Below are 16833 nucleotides of genomic sequence, written 5' to 3' on the forward strand. Positions count from 1 at the left end.
CGTTAATTAAGCTCTGTTATTGCTGTGTAAATGATTTTTCAATAAATTGAATTGTTTACATGATCCTAAACTGCTCAGTGATTGTATTTCATTTTTAGGATTTGCGAGATGAAAAGAAAAAGGCAAAAATGGCAGCAGCCAGGGCAGTTCTCGAAAAGTGTACAATGATGCTTCTCACAGCTTCAAAGGTAAGGAGAGGTTGTTTTCATCTTGCTGTAAATTAAGAATTAGAAGACCTGATGAAACGCATCTAATTTATATCTTTTATATTTTTTTAAAGATCAAAGTGTGATAACTTGACAGATGGGTTCTAGTAGTTAAATCTCACTTATTCTTTAGAAAGAATGCTAACTTCCTTCCCCAACTCTAGAGAGTGCATAATCTATGAGTTGCCTTTGATGGAGCAGCTGAGCAGAAGATGGCATGGCAGGCTCCCATCAGACTCAGTCTCTGCTCCCCACATGTGCTAGAGAACGCGAGGCCGGTTAGGATCTGTTAAGTAACAGTGGAGTATTTCGCCAGCCCTTGGTTTCTTTATGCTGTGAATTCATCTGACCTCTAATTCCTCATTCTGCTTTTAACAAAATTATCAGCCAAGGGCTTTTCATGACGAGCAGCAGTTGGCCAGAAAATTGGTACATTTCAAGAATGGATTAGTCGCCTCTCATTAGCAGATTGTTTAGAATTTCTTGGGCCTTTTCCTGGTCAGAGCACTTACTCTAAGCTAGGATGGTGAAACCACAACAGAGAATTCACTGGAGCCCACTTGGGCTTGAGGAGTTTTTCATTTACATCATTTTTTTAAAAGTCAAAGATGTACCCACAGTCATAAATCATCTCTGTTCATTTTTTCTCATTTTTTTTTTAGTTCTTACACAAGTAAGGTAGCATTTTTAAATAGTTTTACTCATGATGAAGATAATAGGATTTTTTTTTTTAATTTTAAGTGAACTTATTATTGAAGTATAAGGATATAGTTTTGCACTCTGTGTTTTTAACTTAACTTTGCTATCACTTTTTACTCATCCTGCTTCCACTTTTAGTGAGGAGAGGCAGCTGAGTGAGCCAGGGACCCAGGAGATTTGGGTAAAGAAACATTTTTATTAGCATGACATGTTCTGTGTCAGATTTTGTGTGTTATGATATGGATAAAATATTAAAATTAAAATGTTTTTGAAGACCTGTCTCAGGCATCCCAACTGTGAATCGGCCCATAAAAACAAAGAAGGAGTATTCGACCGAATGAAGGTGGCATTGGATAAGGTAATTGAAATCGTGACTGACTGTAAACCAAATGGAGAGACTGACATTTCATCTATCAGTATTTTCACTGGAATTAAAGAATTCAAGGTAAGAATGGAGAAAGTATATTCTGATTTCTTCCATTTTGAAGGAGCATCTTTATATGTAGTATCCATGTTTTTGCACATTTTAGAATAGATGTATCACAAAAGCAGGTATGTCTCCTTAAAACAGTGCTACCATGTACAAACCTAATGTTCAGGAACATTTGGCTTGGGTTATAATAGCCACCCTGACTATTAGCTGTGTGGTTTAACTTGTAGTCTCTTGTAATCCATTTAGGAGAGTGTTCTCTTCCCATTTTTTTGAGCAGTGCCATATCATCCATGGATGATGACAGGCACGGAATCACATATACTAGAATTCCTGCTCTTCCTTGTGTTATGGGGCTGGAGCCTTGAGATTATAGGAATAGTGGTGGTGTTAATGATAATTGAGAATTAAATTTTTAATTTAACTAACACTAACAGTTCTTGAGCACTTACTAAGTGCCAGGTCCTCTTCTGAGTTCTTTAAATGTAGGATTGCATGCAGTCCTCACCAGACTCTATCAGGTGAGTGCTCTTGGTAACATCCCACTTTACCATTGAGGACACTGAGAAATAGAAAGTAAGCTACTTGCTGGCTGGTAAATGCCAGAGTTGGAATTTGAGACCAGGCAGTTTGACTCCATTTTGAGAGCAGAACTTCTTGTCAGAAGTCAGAGAAATGGTGAAGAAGCCCCCGGGAAACCTTTAGGAAAGAGCAGTCTCTGAGCCGAAGGGCCCTGGGAGAAATTGTCTAGTACAGCCCCCTCGTTTGACAGATGGGAGAACGAAGGCCCAGTGTGCTGAAGGGTTATCCACCTCTAATAGACAGGACTGAGACCTGGCTGATATTCTTCCCACTCTTTGGCTTTTCGTTGTGTGAAGGTCTAAGAGGAAACAGGAGAAGAAAAAGAAAGTAATGGAAAGAACATTTATTTGGAAGGGCCAAGCATTTAATAAATATAATCTCATTTAATCCCTAGCTATCTTTTTAGGTAGATACTATTACTTTTTTTTTTTTTTTTTTTTGAGGAGGAGGAGGAGGAGTGCTAGTAAACAGTGGAACCCTTCTCTTGAACCAGGGTTTTCTGATTCCAGAGTCCTTGACCTTTCAATTTACACATCTAGGTTTTTTTAAATGATGCCAGTCTGATTCCACCTAAAAATGTGTATATATTCTATCTAAACGGAAACTCAAAAACCTTAACATGAATGGTGTATGGTCAACATAACTGATTTTTATGTTTTAATTCTGTTTAAATTCTCAGACCCTCATTGTCAAACCCATACCTCACTGTTACTCATATTTCCTAGCTTAAAAAAAAATCCCGTCTATCTAGGGTAGAGCACTATCAGATTGATGGCCAAGGGAAATAGCGGGGGCAAGCACTCCCCTAGGGCTTCTTGGTCTTCCTGAACCTTGGTATTTTCATGAGCCATGTATAACAATTAACTTCAAATCATATTTGTGAAAGGACTTTAAAAGAGCTGTCCTTACAATCAGGTTCATTATGACCACAGTCATGTGTCACTTACTGCCTTTTGGTCAAGTTGTCTGTAACATATTTTATGGGCTGGAGGTTAAATAAGGTTGAAGTGGCAAAGCATAGCTTCCAAAGCTAAGAGAAAGGAAGAGTGCACAAGTGAACATGTGTCCATCACTCATCCAAGGAACTCTCTGTGCAGTATGGCTGAAGCGAAAGGTTGTCTGGGGTCATGGGATGTGTGAGATAGAATGTTGGAGAGGTAAGTAAGGGCAAGGCCTGGAAGTTTGAGCTTGATTCCATGGATGGCAAGAAGCCAGTAAGAGGGAAGTGGCAAAGTCAGAAGATTTATGTTTAAGAAAGATTACATTGGCCATCAAGCAGAAGATGTTTTTTGCTCAGGGAGGTGCTGTTGGGGACATAAGAGAAAATGAAGGAGGACGAATATGTGGCTAAGAGAGTGCTGATGAATCAGTGAAGGGAAAGCTAATGGCTTTCCCAGCCCCTCTCACACTCCACACCTTCCACACCCCTCCTCCTGGCTCAGCACTTATTCATGATTGGATGTGACATTCATAATTGGATGTGACATACCTTCTAGAACTTTGCCTAGGCATTTTCTTAGATGCAAATCCTTTCCCTAGAGGCTGGTTCATTTTTCACAGATCGGTTGCTACATGATGGTGCTCTTTCTGCCTTAGTACTGCCTAATCTCATAGGAATGTGATCCTGTTAACCATGAGAGTGAATACAGCTCTGCATGGCCATGCTGGCTGTTAAGCAGTGTGTCCTCCTGGCTTAGTGGAGAAGGTAGTTGTCACTGGAGGCTGCCTTTCCCCGCAGTCCTCAGACAGGGAAATGAAACTGCTAAGGCCTCCCTGGGTGCTCCTAGAAATGACAGCCCATTTTGGTTTGGTGGCCATATCAACTCATGTGGTTGTACATCTTTTTTGTTCTCAGATGAATATTGACGCTCTTCGGGAGAATCTTTATTTTCAGTCCAAAGAGAATTTTTCCATGATGTTGGAAGTCATCTTGGAGCGTACGGAAGACTTTACTGATTCTGCCTACACCAGCCACGAGCACAGAGAACACATCTTGGCACTGTCAGCGCAGGCGAGAAGAGAACTGCAGCAGTTGGTTTCTGTGTGGATTCAAGCTGTAAGAGCTTTTGTTATCGAAGTAAATCTCATATAATGGCTTTTCTCTAAAGTTTTGAGGGCTGTGGAAGCTAATATGACTGCCAGGAGTGTGAATTTGGTCCAGGATGGACAAAGCAGTCTCATCCTTCTTTCCCTCCTAGTTGGCCAAAATCTCTTCCCGTCTAGCACTCACAGTATTTGATGTGTTCAGGCCCTTTGCATCTTACCCTGCCCAGCCTGGATTCTGTGCCACTGTCACCCTACTAGTTCAACCTTTTGTTCGCAGTCCCCCACCAGACTCATCTCTGGAAGACTCCTCCCCAAAATGTTTCTTCCCAGTGAAGGGCAGGGGTAGACCCCTACCTAGGGTTCTTGGGACCTGAGTCCTGCTGCCAGAGCCATTCAGAGGTGCACAGTTCTTAATTCTGAGGACCGCTGATGTACAGACATGACACTTTAGAAAAGAAGTCTATATGAGATGAAGACAAGTGTAGAGCCAGCTAGCAGGGAAAAGATTTTTCACTCTTGCACAGAATCCTGGTCTAAGATTAGTAAATAGCCTAAATAAGGTACTGGCGTGCTTGAAACATGGGAGGGTACTTGGCCAAGAGTGGTAAAGACCGATGGAAGTAGACAGCATTGGAGGTGTACACCTAATCTCTCATAAAGGGTGGATTCCAAAATTGTTGTTGAGAGGGAACAGAGGCCTGAGATATGTCTCTGGCACCCTATTTATTTCTTAGAACCAGGCTATTACAGAAAAATATTTGACATGGTTCACAAGATGAAGCATAGATAGAGCAAATCTGGAAGTCATGAGCCTAAAGTTTGGCAGTAGGGTTAGAAAAGAAGGGTGAATAAAGCTTTCTTTGAAGAAAGAAGCAGCAGTGTATTTCCTTATAAATAGGTTGATTTATGGATGAAAAGTAGCTATGACTCACACATTTCTCTGCTATTTTCTTGGCATCAGAATAGTGCAGATGCTCATATTAGCAGGGAAACTTGCCTTAGCATAGAGAGATGAGGCATATGAGCAACATTTTGTGTTTAGTGTGAATTATCTTTGGGGTATCTAATCTGAGTTGTAGATTGCTTCAGTGTTGAATTTTTTCAGCCCAACATTCAATGTAAAGAATTTCTTGTGATGAAATGTTCTCTGCATTGGGAATCCAATTCTCTTAATACTTAAATATGAAATTTTCACTTCTCACGTATTTTACAAGCACTCAAGTCTCTGATTCTGCATGCCAGATGTGTTTCTCATTCATTCGTTTTTTTTTTCAGTAGTTACTGAGTTGTTGTTTATATGCCAGACACTAGAAATATAAAGATAAATAAGATAAAATCTTTGCCTGTAAGAATTTTACAATCTAAAAAAATGTGGGAAGGGCTAAGACAAGTTCACAAAACTTCCTGAGTGCTCTAAAAGAAGATATAGATCATATGCTTGAGGGGTTTTAAAGAGGATGAATTTATATTTAGGAAGAGGGACCAAGAGGTCTTTACGAAATTATTGGACATTGAACTTTGATTTATTCATTCAAAGAGTTGACCACTGACTACTGCTGGGTACTGTGGATTTAGTGTTGAGCTAATAGACATGGTCCCGGCATTCTGGAGCTTATAGGTCTAGTGGGAAGACAGACTTTAAACAAGAAAAGCAATCAAATAAGTATGTAATTACAGGCTAGAGTGGTTACTTAAAAGCTTAGGGTGGGTAAGAAAAGGGTCTAGTCTGGGGTGATCTCAGACGGCCTTACTTAGAAAAAGACATTTATGTTAGGACTTGAAAATGAACAGGATTTTAATTTTGAACTAGGTTAAGAGTGAAGAGTGCCCACATTCCAGGCAGAACATTAAAATAGATTAGTTTTAGACACAATGAATTTATTTAAGAAAAAGTAGATTTAAAAAATTTATCTGTTCATAGTTAAAGAGTGAAAAAATAAAATTAAATAACTAAAATAGTATTTTCTACTCTAAACATAAACAGGTAAATTTGTAAAATCTACTTACAGTTTGCATAGTGATATTAAAAGTTTGTCATTATTTATAGTTCAAGTAAAATTGGAATTACCAGATGAGAAAGATGAAGTGACATTAAATGTATGCTTTTCAAAATTTTTAGCAAAGCAAGAAAACAAAAAGTATTGCTGAAGAACTGGAACTCACTATATTGAAAATCAGTCACAGCCTCAATGAACTTAAGAAAGAAGTAAGTATAGATTGAAATCTAACCTCTCTTGGTTCCTTGCTAATTTTCATGTTTATGGTTTGAAAGCAATATGTTAATATATGTCCCTGTGCCCAGAAAATGGCTTCAAAATTTTTCCTTGAATCTGGTTATTTTGAAGCCAGCTTTTCTCTAAGCTTTTATTGGAGATTCTTTGTCATGAAACATTGGTGTGTTACCATCAGTGATAATGTCTTTTACAAATAATTTCTTAACTTGTAAAATTATTGAAGTTTAGGAATATTTTATTTTAAAAATTAGATAAGGTTCAGAAATTTCCCTATGATATCAATGCTTTCACTTGCATTCCTATATGTTCTCTTAGGTTGGACCCAAAAAAGGCAGTTTTAAAGCTAAAGAATAACACAGAACCTAATCTCTGCCTATAAAACTATATGAGCATGTGGATATCATGGTTAAAAATGGTGAGAATGGCTATCTTAGAGAACACCACTTTTTGCCTACAGCAGAAACTTTGGATTTTTCCTCATTAATAAATAGGATATCATGAAAAAACAAATACATGTATATTAGAAGAAAAATATGTTTATATTAGATCTGTTTGAGGTTTGTTGTTTAATTTCTATTGAACTTACCGAATGTTTAATTTACTGTAAATCCATTAGGGTTTTTTTCAGAAGATGAACAATTATTTGCTCTCTCACTGCTGTGTAAGTACTGTGCAAGCAATAAACTCACATATCAATCCCAAAATAGGGTTGTTGAAATCATCCTGGGAGATGAATATGGGCGGGTGAATTTGGGTTGGCTCTTTAAAGGATGGCCGTTAAGTCAGGAAATGGCATGTTGAAAAAGCGTTACTCAGAGGGTTGAAAAAAATTCAGCTTTCATTTTTGTCTCTCACTGTCCCTTTAACCTTTATTCATTGAATAATACTTAATGGTGAAAGTCTAAATGCTCTCCTCCCAAGATTGGAAATGGCAAAAATGTTTACTCTCATCACTTCTATTTAACATGGTACTAGAGGTCTGAGCCAATGCAATAAGGCTAGAAAAAGAAAAAAATGGCATACATTTTGGAAAGGAAGCAGTAAAAGTATCTTTATTTGCAGATGACATGATCATTATGTAAAATGTCATGTGGAATCTACCAAAAAGCTACCAGAAAAGGGGAATTAGCAAGTTCGTAGGAAACAGGGTCAAGATGCAATATCAATTTTATTTCTGTATACCAGCAAAAACTTACTAGAAAACAATAATCTTTATAAGAGCATCAAAAATATGAAATAACTTACAGATAAATTTAACAAAACATGTCTAAGACCCATGCACTACCAAACACTGTTGCATGGAATAAAAGAAGACCTAAATAAATGGAGAAATATTCCATATTCAAGCATTGGAATACTCAATATTGTTAGGATGTCAGTTCTCCCTAAATTAATCTATAGCTTGGATTCTAACCAAAATCCCAATAAGATTTGTGTAGAAATTAACAAACTGATTCTAAAATTTCTGTGAAAATGCAAAGGACCTAGAATAGCTAACATGAATTTGAAAAAGAATAAAGTTGGAGGACTCACACTACCTGATTTCAAGACTTATTATAAAGCTACAGTAATCAAGACAGTGTCTTTTTCATCAGGATAAGCATAGATCAATAGAACAGAAGAGGGAGTCCAGAAATAGACTCACACATATATGGTCAGTTGATTTTTGATGAAGCTACCAAGGTAATTCAATTGGGAAAGATAGTGTTTTCAACAAATGATGCTGGAACAATTTGTTATCTGTATGGAAAAAAGTGGACTTTGATCCTTCACACCATACACAAAAATTAACTCTAAATGAAAGAATAAAATGAAAAGCTAAAGTATAAAATTTCTGGAAGAAAACAAAATTTTTATGACTTTGGGGTGGGCGAAGGTTTTTTAGGCCATAAAAAAAACAAACTATAAAAGAAAAAAATGATAAAATGGACTTCATCAAAATATTTTTAAAAATACTCTCCAAAAGATACTATTAAGAAAATGAAAAGGCAAACCACAGACTGAGAGAAAATATTTGCAAAACATAGATCTGATAATAGACTATTATAGAATATATAAAGGACTTTTACAACTTAACAGTACGAAGACAACACAATTTAAAAATGGGAAAAGGATTTGAATACTTTACTAAAGAAGATGTACAAATGGCCAAAAAGCAAATGAAAAAATGCTCAACATCACTAGTCATTGGAGAAATGTAAATTAAAACCACAGTGTGATACAACTACACACCCACTAGAATAGTTAAAAAATTAAAAAGACTGAAATGGTTTGGGGAAGATGTGGAACAACTGGAACACTGCTGATGAGAAATGATATAATCTTTTCAGAAAACAGTTGGTAGTTTATTATAAAATTATACCTACGCCTACCATATGACCCAGCCACATGTAGGTGTTTACCCAGGAGAAATGAAAACATAGACCCAGAAAGGCACGAATGTTCATAGCTGCTTTATTCCTGATATCCCAAACTGGAAACAATCCAAATTCCCATAAACAAATGAATTGATAAGTAAATTTTGATATAAGCATAAATACTGCTCAGCAGTAAAAAGGAACAATATTGAAGCACACAATATGGATGAGTTGCTAGAACATTTTACTGGGTGGAAGAACCAGACACAGAAGAATATATACTCCATGATTTCATTTATAAGAAATTCTAAAAAAAGGCAAAACTAATGTATTGTGACAAAAATCAGATCAGTGACTGCCGAGGGTCAGAGATTGGGGGGTTTTATTAGAAAGGTGGTTGGGAGAGCTCTTTGGGAAGACGGAAATGTTCTAAATGTTGACTGTGGTTACATGGATGTGTGTATTTGTCAAAACTCATCAAAATGGGTACATTTTGTTGTATATATGTCATGCCTCAAAATGTTCTTTTGGTTGAAATTCCCTGAATGAAAACCCGGTCATCCTATGACTTACTCAGTCACCCCCAGGCAGTTGAAAGTCCTATGGTCACTTCAAGTCAGGGGTTGGCAAACTAAGGCTGGACTGCCTGTTTTGGTAAGCAGAGTATTTTGGGGGCCACAGCCATGCCTGTTTGTTTACATATGGTCTATGGTTGCTTTTTGTGCTATCGTAGCAGAGTTGTAGCCTGAAAAGCCTAAAATATTTACTATCTGGCCCTTTACAGGTGAAGTTTGCCAATCCCTGCTCTGAGTCATAAAACACAATCTCAGTTCAAATATTAGAATGCTTGCTTCAATATGTAGACAATTGCAGTCGTTCAGTTGTAGATTCTCCCCTCTTCTCCACTCCTCTAGCCCCACCTAGGGCTTTTGGGGAATGTGTGGTTGTCTTCTCTTTTTAACTCCCTTCATTCCCCTGGTCTCCTTTTTATCTAGCTGCATGTTGTGGTGCTGAGAGAAGTGAGAGGAGAGGCGGGAAGTTCTTAATGACTGGTGTCCTTGTAAGATGGCTTTGGGCCCAGCAGATGTTGAAAGCTGACTTTCTCATGGATGCTTTTGTGGGTTCTTCAGAGGCTCCCCTTTTGTGTCCCCCTAATCTATATCCCAGGGGTCCTTGCTCCCTCCACCCTTTCACCTTGGGGTATGCCTGGAGGTGGGACCCGTGGAGCACTGCTTTGGCTTTCCAAACAGTTCCTCCTCACAAAACCTCTTTTCTCCCTTATCTCCAATTTCTTATATAAATCTTTTATAAATTTGAAGAGGTCAGGGCTCAAGGGCATGAAATTGGGTTTTGGATGTTTCTTTGATAGCTTATTACATGGTGATCTGTTCACACCTTGATACTTAATCCTCTACTGAGACCTCCATTTTAATGTCCAGTTACATATAGAAAGATATGCTTTTATGGCTTAAAAAAAGCCTACTCATTTTTCCAGCCTATTCAACTTTAATGATTGTTAAAGCCGTGAGTATAAGTAAAGCATAAACTCCTTATCAATTATTTCTATCATGGGCATTGGTAATGCTTCATTTTCCTTACCTCTTGTACTGGGTATAACAACAGCAACGAAGAATAATTTTTATAAGGGTTAGAGGAGATAATGTATATATAGCTGCTGTCAGTACATTGCACAGAACAGAAACTTATTAAATGTTTGTTCCCCCGTCCTCCCTTAGGGTTGTTAAACATGTGGTCTCCAGAGGCATTTGTAAATTTAACGTGACCTTGGGCAAGTCATTCAATCTCTATGGACCTGTTTTGTAGTCTGTAAAATAAAGGACTGGTACTAGATACTAAGGCTCTGATGGTTTAAAAATTATTTTAAATTCTTAGGTGGCATGCTACTGAAGTTGTTAAATTTAAGCCCTATTTTAACCACAAAGAAAATATCAGAGAATGTGCAATAAAATAGAGACAAAAAGTAGCATACAGGTTACCAGGGGTGAGGAGCAGGGACAATTGGGAGTTAATGTGAAGTAAGTGTGGGGTTTCTGTTTGGGGTGAAAGGAACGTTCTAGTAATGGTGGTAAGGATACTGAAACATTGTGAATGTGATTAATTCCACTGAATAGTATGCTTGAGAGGAGTTGGGATGGAGATTTATGTTGTATATATGTTTCTGCAATTAAAATGTAAGAAAGAAAAACTGAAGAGATAATGACAATTCAATGCAATAGAGGATACTGTGTGAAATCTAAGAATGGAGGAGAAAGGCTCAAAAGAATATTATTGGGGCATAAGAAAAAATTAGATACAGAATGTAATCTTTACATCAGCATGAAATTCCTTGAACTTTATAACTTTATAACTACTGATAACATAAGTAAATACACTTGTTCATAGGAAATGTATGTGGAAGTATTGTGTGTTCAAAGTATGGTGTGTGCAATCTGCTCTCAAATGATCAGAAAATATACCTAGTAGGTAGATAGATAGATACATGCATACATACAAAGAAAGAAAGAAAGGGAAAGAAAGATATGGCAAATGTGGCAAAATGTTAAAATTGGTGGATCTGGGTATCTGGAAGGTGGGGATATGTTGGAGTTTTTAATGAGGTTTGTATTATTTTTATAACTGTCCTGTAAGTTTGATATTATTTCAAAATAAAAAGTTTTTTAAAATGCTGAAATATCAGAAAAAAATTCTTGAAAAAAAATTCTTATGTGACATTAAGTTTCCAAAGGAAAGTGTATTCTAATGTCTTTGTTTCTGACTGTGATTGTTCTCAGTTGATTGCATGAATGCAGACTACCCTATTGTTAATTTTGTAGAAAGTCCTGCTCCCTTTTTAAATTGAATTGCTATTGGATTACTTCCAGGAAAAAAAAAATGACTCCATTCTAAAAGGCAGAAGTCCTGTTTTCCTTAGGACAATATTATTAACAATGATCTCTTTCTGGAGAACCCCAAAATAATCTGTCACATCATTATTTTTTGTAAAGGCAGGATAAGGAGAAAAAAAGACTTTGGAGTTAATAGTGCTCAGAGTTTTCCAGTAGAGTGAGCCGTGTTTAGAATCCATTCCACCTAAAGTCAAATAAAACCTCAGGGTCTTTGTTACCCTTTTAGCTATCGTTTCACTTGAGACTCAGTTTGTTCATAGGGCCAATTTTTTTTTCTTCTGAAAGTGAAGTTCTAGATAGCAACTATAGATAGACTGTACCCCCCCCAGGGAAGGGGCTGTGTCCTATTTATCACGCACCTCCAGCCTCTAGTACGATATCTTCATGATGGAGGTGTTTATAAACTTCTGTGGAATACCTGATTGACTGAGTTTCACACTTAATATTTTCAAAAAACCTGCTCTTGACCTGGAACTGCTATATGATTTTCCTCTGAGCCTTCTGACTAAATCTGTGCCATTCCTCACCAGCTTAAAGAGTAGCAGCACCTTTTTCACTGAGAGAGAAGCTGTGTGGGAAGAGCTGGTTGTTGGAGGAAGAAAAAGGGATGTGGCTACTTTGCCACTGGATGATCAGTTCACCTACACACAGCATTTCTGCCCACACTGGAGGAGTCAAAAGATGCTTAGACATCATCCCTGGCTCCCCAGTGTTACCCAGCTTCCCCCATTACCACAGGGAACTTACACTTTCCCTTCAATGGGTGGAGTAGGGCTGCTTTGAGGTTTCTACCCTTTGGTTTTTAAATTACTTGTGAGGTGCTTGATCACAAAACCTTATTGTTTTCTTCCCTTCATCATCCCTTACCCTCGATCTCTGCAGCTTCATAGTACAGCAACACAGCGGGCAGCAGATCTATTAAAATACCATGCTGATCATGTGGCTTTAAAAGCATTAAAACTTACTGGAGTAGAAGGAAATTTAGATGCTTTGGCTGAATATGCCTGTAAACTCTCTGAACAGAAAGAGCAGCTTGTCGAGGTGAGTAACAGGTTTTCTTGCTAAAGAAATTGTGATTCAGTGATAGCTGTACTGTCATGAGGGAATATTAACAAGAGTATCATGTTTGGTTAATTTACCTCATGAGTATTTTCTGTCTCTTTCTTTTGGTCTAGCCATGCTGTTCTTACAGCAATCTGGCCTCTAAAACAAAACAAAATTAAAAAAAACCCTAGAATACACAAATGTACGTCTTCGTTTTCTTTTTTTATCCTCTCAGAGAGATTAGACCTTGGAGTAGATCAGTGGGGGTACAATGAATGACGTTTCTGTTTGACTCAGTCAGGGGCTCAAGAAGGAGAGGGCACGTGCACATTAGGATACTTTAGGAGGGTTTAATAAAGGAGCTATCTGCAAATGCATAGGCAGGGTGTGGGGGGACCATGAGCGAGAGTGAAGTGACTGGAGCTGGCAGAGCTGGGCCACCCCGAGGCCCAAATTAACAGCAGTTACTGGAACCTGGAAGGGAGAGAGCCTTTCAGAGAGAACGGCCTGGAGAGGCAGCGATTTTAGGGCTAGGCACGTGGGCAGTTCAAGGTGACCCTGTAAGGAAGGATAATGGGAAAAAAGGCCCTTCCTCTCCTCATCCCTGCTGAGCTATTGCTAGGGCTTCCCACTGGCCCAATGCAGAGGTGGACCACACAGGTTAGCCTCCCAGGGTTTGAGAAGCGGGGAAAGTGGACACAGAGGGACAAAGAGAAGACATGCAGCCCACTATCCCTTCTCTGACCCTCTCCTGTTCTGCCCAAATCTCTGTTATGTATTACTCATGCTTAGCCATTCAGACCTACCACTTTTATTTTTATTTCATTGTGGCTAATTAATTGATAGTCTAAGCCTTCTACTTATAGAAAATTTCAGACATCTGCTAGTAAAAAGAAAAAAGATAACCTATGTATACCTTGTATATATAATGTGTATCCTAGCCAACATGTATATAAATGCACAGATATGAACCATCTAAGTTTCTTTACATTGTCTGATACACCCTGCTCACGGAACCTCAAAGACTCCTGGTTAGAAGCAACCATGTAGACCAGTTGTACTAGCTTCTTCTCCTTGATCTCTTTACATAGCAGCTTGAAAACTGCTAGGAAGCAATCTTAAATGACTGTAGGTCCATCTCCTTTATTTGATAGATTTGATGTTGTTGTGTTTATTAACCAAATATTCTGACTGTAGGGAAACTTGCTAATTAAAGGAATCTTGCAGCAAATCTTTTAAAAAGTGAACAAAAAAATCCCTCTAATTTTCTGTTTTAATCCTCAAGATTTTCAATAAATGGCTCTGATATAGGCTCTCTACTCATTACCCTTATCCGGGTTTATCTCCACTGAAAGGTAGTGCTTAATTAATTGACCAAGAGGGGAAGTGTTACTTGTTGATAGAAAGAAGGTATAGCTTTAGTAACTCTGACATAGTTCAGCTGTGATACCTTGGGCAAGTCATTCTGTGAACCAAGTTTCTTCTTATATAAAATACGTGGGCACAACTACATCCTTTTCGAAGATTCCTTCTGGTTCTAATACACTGTGATACCGTATTGGGTAGAGAGTAGAAACAATATGCTCTACCCTTGTTTATTCCTAGGGAATCTGTTGATGATCAATATAGTAGTATAATCGTCTTCTCAGTAATGTGCAAATTTATTTTCAGCGGGTTTCATACATTTTGTTTGTAAAGTTTTATTTTCTTAAATATTAATAAAATGATTCTATGTTTTGTGAAGAATGAGAATGTGAAAGTTGAACTATAGAAATGTTTTCTCATAGACCTGTCGATTGTTGCGACATGTATCTGGGACAGAACCTCTTGAGATAACCTGTGCACATGCAGAGGAGACATTTCAGGTGACTGGCCAGCAGGTAAGAGCAACAGCAAATTATTCCTTCTATGTTATGTCTTGCTGAGTGCCATAACAAATTGTGTGGAAGGAAAGTGTAAATGGTTCTGCATAACTAGAGGCCAAATCTCCTGAGAGGAACAAAGATAATGGAATTTTCCTTGGCACTTTGCCAAAGTTGGCTGACATTCCATTGGATTATGGGAACGTCTGCCAAACTGCAAATTAGGCCATTTAATTGATTCCCTAGGCTATATGTACGTTAGATGAAGTGTTTTACAATGCTGGTTGTTACACACTTCTGGAAAGTAATGTCATTATTTAACAAGCCATTAAAATATTCGTGTTTTGATGCAGTAATTCTTAAGGACATAAGGAAATAAAAATAATCTAAAAAAAGATGTTTGTTACATTATTTAATTGATGCAATTGGAAGCAAAATACCCTAAATTAGGGAAATAATACATTATGACTTTAAAATAATAATTGTGATAACCAGAATTGACAGCATGGACGAATGTCCTAAAATGTTAAGTGAAAAAAAGCAGGATACAGATTTGTGTTTATACTGTCATTGCTACTATATAAAACATGTTTACATATGAAAATGACCGGGGGAAAATGCAGCAATGAACGTCCTTGTGTTCATTTGGAAGGACTGTGAGTGCTTTTCTGAATTTCCTGTAATATTACTTTGTCTTTATAATTTTCAGAAGCCTCTTAAAAAGTGACATTCCTTTTAATACTGTCACTGTTAGGATGGCCTAAGGAAAAATGTGAAGGACAGAACTTCCTTTTTTTTTTTTTTTTTTTTCCTTTTTTGGTCTAAGCTCCAAAAGACAGTTTACCAGTTCTTCTTGTTTCATTTTTTTATGGTCAGCTGGAAAAAGATTTACTCCTGAACTGCAATTTTGGATGGTAGATGTTGAGCCCTGGGTCTTTGACGTATGGGTGAGAACAGTGTCTTTGAGCTGTGGTGCTGTGTGCCCCCCAGAACCATGCTGGATGTTGAAGGGATGACTGCATGCAACTGTCAAAGGTTTATCCCAAAAGCAGGAACTATATGAGAGAACCTCAGCACTGATCATCTGGTGAACACTTCAATATAACTAGAGAAACTTTGTTTCTTGGGAGAAACCCCTGCTTCAGTATTTCTCATCCAGATGGGAGTCGCCCTACTTGCCTTGGCTACAAATGTATCTTATTAGAACTGGAGGGTTTGACTCTCCTGCCATATGCAATCAGTTCTTGGTTCTTATTCTCAGGCCCCACTTCCTATGTGCTCACAATTCTTGGCTTACTGTTTTTATTGCAGCAGAAATATTAGGAATAACCATACTTTCTTCCACAGACACTGATACAATCCATTGTTAACTTTTGTAACTTGAGAAGTTTTTTCTATTCCTGTAGCCTCAGCTTTTACTCCTAGTCTTTGCCATCTGTCTCACATAAAAATAACTTAGGGAAATAGAGCGTGCCTGAGGGCTAGTTTATACTTATTTCTGTATATCTCTCCTTTAGCAATATCACTTTTATATTTCTTTAAAATGTTAGATCCTCTCCAGGGCGCAGATGATCAGTTTGCGCACTGTACAAAGGCCCCTGGTTGAGAGGGCAGCAGCACTGGAATCCAGCCCAGACTCCACTGACAAGCCACGTGCTCCCCTTGCCTGAAGGAGGGGAGCCTTGTTCTGCTCACAAGGCTGCTGTCTGTCAGGCCCTGCGTCTGTGTGGGACTGTGCTCACCCAGGATGGATACTTGGTTCTGATACCCCTAAGGGGACCATATCAGCCAGCATGGCTGTGATCTTGTCAATCTTCCAGAAGCTCTCCAGTGACTCCATCTCTCACTCAGAGTTAAGTCCCTTCCTGTCCGTGAACACTTCTCCATTATTTGGCTCCTGAAGGCCTTCCTCTTGCTCACGCCAGTCCAGCCATACTGGCCCACTTGCTGGTCCTCGAGTGCATCATAGATGCTCCCACCTCATCCCAAACGGCCTTCCCTAGGTTTCCCTGTGGCGCCCTCACCCGCTTCATTCTTTGTTCACGTGCCACCTGTTCAGGGACCACCTCACACTCTCATCCCCCTGACCCTTCATTTTTATACAGATCATTTATCACCTTCTAAAATATCTAATAGTTTACTTACATCTTTTAACTGTCTGTCTCCCCCCATTATAATGTGAGCCCCATGAAGAAGGGGAAAGTTACCTTTTCCATTCACATCTGTTTCCTCAGCACCCGGAACATGGGCAAATAGTAGGTAAATCATAGCCATAAGTTAGCCATGGATATATGCGCGTGTGTGAATGAGCTATGTAATGAATTCCATGAAACAGCAACTTCATTTGTAACATTCGTTAGTAATGCTAATGCATCTGTATCGCATTATCATATTTATTTCCCTCATAGTACTAATTATTATTTATAATTATGTTAATTGTAAGCTTGTTTATTGTTTCTAACTCCCA

The 16833-nt window shown here is 38.2% G+C and overlaps 1 protein-coding gene across 1 annotated transcript in view; it reads left to right on the forward strand.

The window, feature by feature from the left end:
* CTNNAL1 (catenin alpha like 1) overlaps window positions 1–16833 on the forward strand; it is a 72036-nt gene that overhangs the window by 27241 nt on the left and 27962 nt on the right. The window contains exons 5-10 of the mRNA XM_037850884.1: window positions 99–188; window positions 1180–1350; window positions 3773–3973; window positions 6083–6169; window positions 12343–12501; window positions 14292–14384. Coding sequence (XP_037706812.1) covers window positions 99–188; window positions 1180–1350; window positions 3773–3973; window positions 6083–6169; window positions 12343–12501; window positions 14292–14384 — 801 coding nt within the window. The remainder of the gene's footprint in view (window positions 1–98; window positions 189–1179; window positions 1351–3772; window positions 3974–6082; window positions 6170–12342; window positions 12502–14291; window positions 14385–16833) is intronic.

Source organism: Choloepus didactylus, chromosome 10 (assembly GCF_015220235.1).
Source record: "Choloepus didactylus isolate mChoDid1 chromosome 10, mChoDid1.pri, whole genome shotgun sequence".
Taxonomy (NCBI): domain Eukaryota; kingdom Metazoa; phylum Chordata; class Mammalia; order Pilosa; family Megalonychidae; genus Choloepus; species Choloepus didactylus.